The following is a 1,193-nucleotide window of genomic DNA, read 5'->3' on the forward strand; positions in this document are numbered from 1 at the left end:
GCCGCGCAGCCGGGTCCACCCCCCTCACTCCCCACCCCAGTTTCTTCCCTGTGGGCCGCACAAGCAGTTTGGGGGTCCCGGGGGACAGACTCGCCCCCCCCAGGTGCACACACCCCCGTCTTTCTAATCCTCGATCTTCTAACCGTTCGGTCAATAACCCCACGTGAGGAATATTCATCTGTGAAAGGTCCAGTCACAGTAGCTTGGCAAGTTCAGCAAGACGCTGGACGGGAATGCCCAGCTGTGCCTCCTGCGCCCGAGTGCCCTCCCAGACGGGCCCGGGCCGGCCTACCGACGCCCGCGCTGTTGAAGATGCTGGGCAGCACCAGCATGATGTGGTTGGGCCAGTACTTCTTGTAGATGGCCATCTCGTACTCCTTGACCACCAGCACGTGCAGGTGGCTGGCCCCGTCCATGGCGTGGTACAGGTTGAAGAGCCCGTGCTCGTGGCGGCCGGTCGTGGGGGTGAAGGTGGGGCTTTTGATGTGTTCGTGACTCTGGGAAACAGGGCAGAGTGAGGCGCAGCTCTGTAAACACGGTCCCAGCACCCCCTCCGTGAGCAGCCGCCCCCGCGGGGCCGTGGCTTCCACTGGAATAATCAACTTCTGCCGCCCCGGAATCCGCTAAGCCTCGGGACCCGGGCCCTGCTTCTGCCCCTAAAGAGCAGCAGAACTGATGCTGGTCAGTTCTGAGACTCAGTGGACACATTTCCCCTCTCTTGGAATCCTCTGAGGAGCATAACTGGGCCAGCAAGGGAGGGGAGCCAGGCAGGGAGCAGCCACGGGGTAGCTGAGGGACGGGGAGCAGCTGAGGGAGGGGGAGCAGCTGAGGGAGCAGCTGAGGGAGGGGGAACAGCTGAGGGAGGGAGAGCAGCTGAGGGAGGGGGAGCAGCCAAGGGAGCAGGTGAGAGAGGGGAGCAGCTGAAGGGAGAGGGTCAGCAAGGGGAGCAGCTGAGGGATGGGGAGCAGCTGAGGGAGCAGTGGAGAGAGGGGAGCAGCTGAGGGAGGAGGAGCAGCCGAGGGAGCAGCTGAGGGAGGGGAGCAACCGAGGGAGCAGCTGAGGGAGGGCGAGCAGCTGAGGGGGGGGAGCAGCTGAGGGAGGAGGGGAGCAGCTGAAGGAGGAGCAGCAGCTGGGGGGGGAGCAGCCGAGGAGGAGGGAGAAGCCCCGAGGGGCCAGCGCTGGGAGAGGGAAGG

General features: G+C 65.0%; 1 protein-coding gene across 1 annotated transcript in view; it reads right to left on the bottom strand.

Moving 5' to 3' along the window:
* GREB1 (growth regulation by estrogen in breast cancer 1) overlaps positions 1-1,193 on the bottom strand; it is a 63,304-nt gene that overhangs the window by 6,382 nt on the left and 55,729 nt on the right. Inside the window, 2 exon segments of the mRNA XM_012727364.1 lie at positions 198-280; positions 282-497. Of these exon segments, the coding sequence (XP_012582818.1) occupies positions 198-280; positions 282-497 (299 nt within the window).

The sequence above is a fragment of the Condylura cristata genome, unplaced genomic scaffold (genome assembly GCF_000260355.1).
Source record: "Condylura cristata isolate star-nosed mole 26May11 unplaced genomic scaffold, ConCri1.0 scaffold00020, whole genome shotgun sequence".
Taxonomy (NCBI): Eukaryota; Metazoa; Chordata; class Mammalia; order Eulipotyphla; family Talpidae; genus Condylura; species Condylura cristata.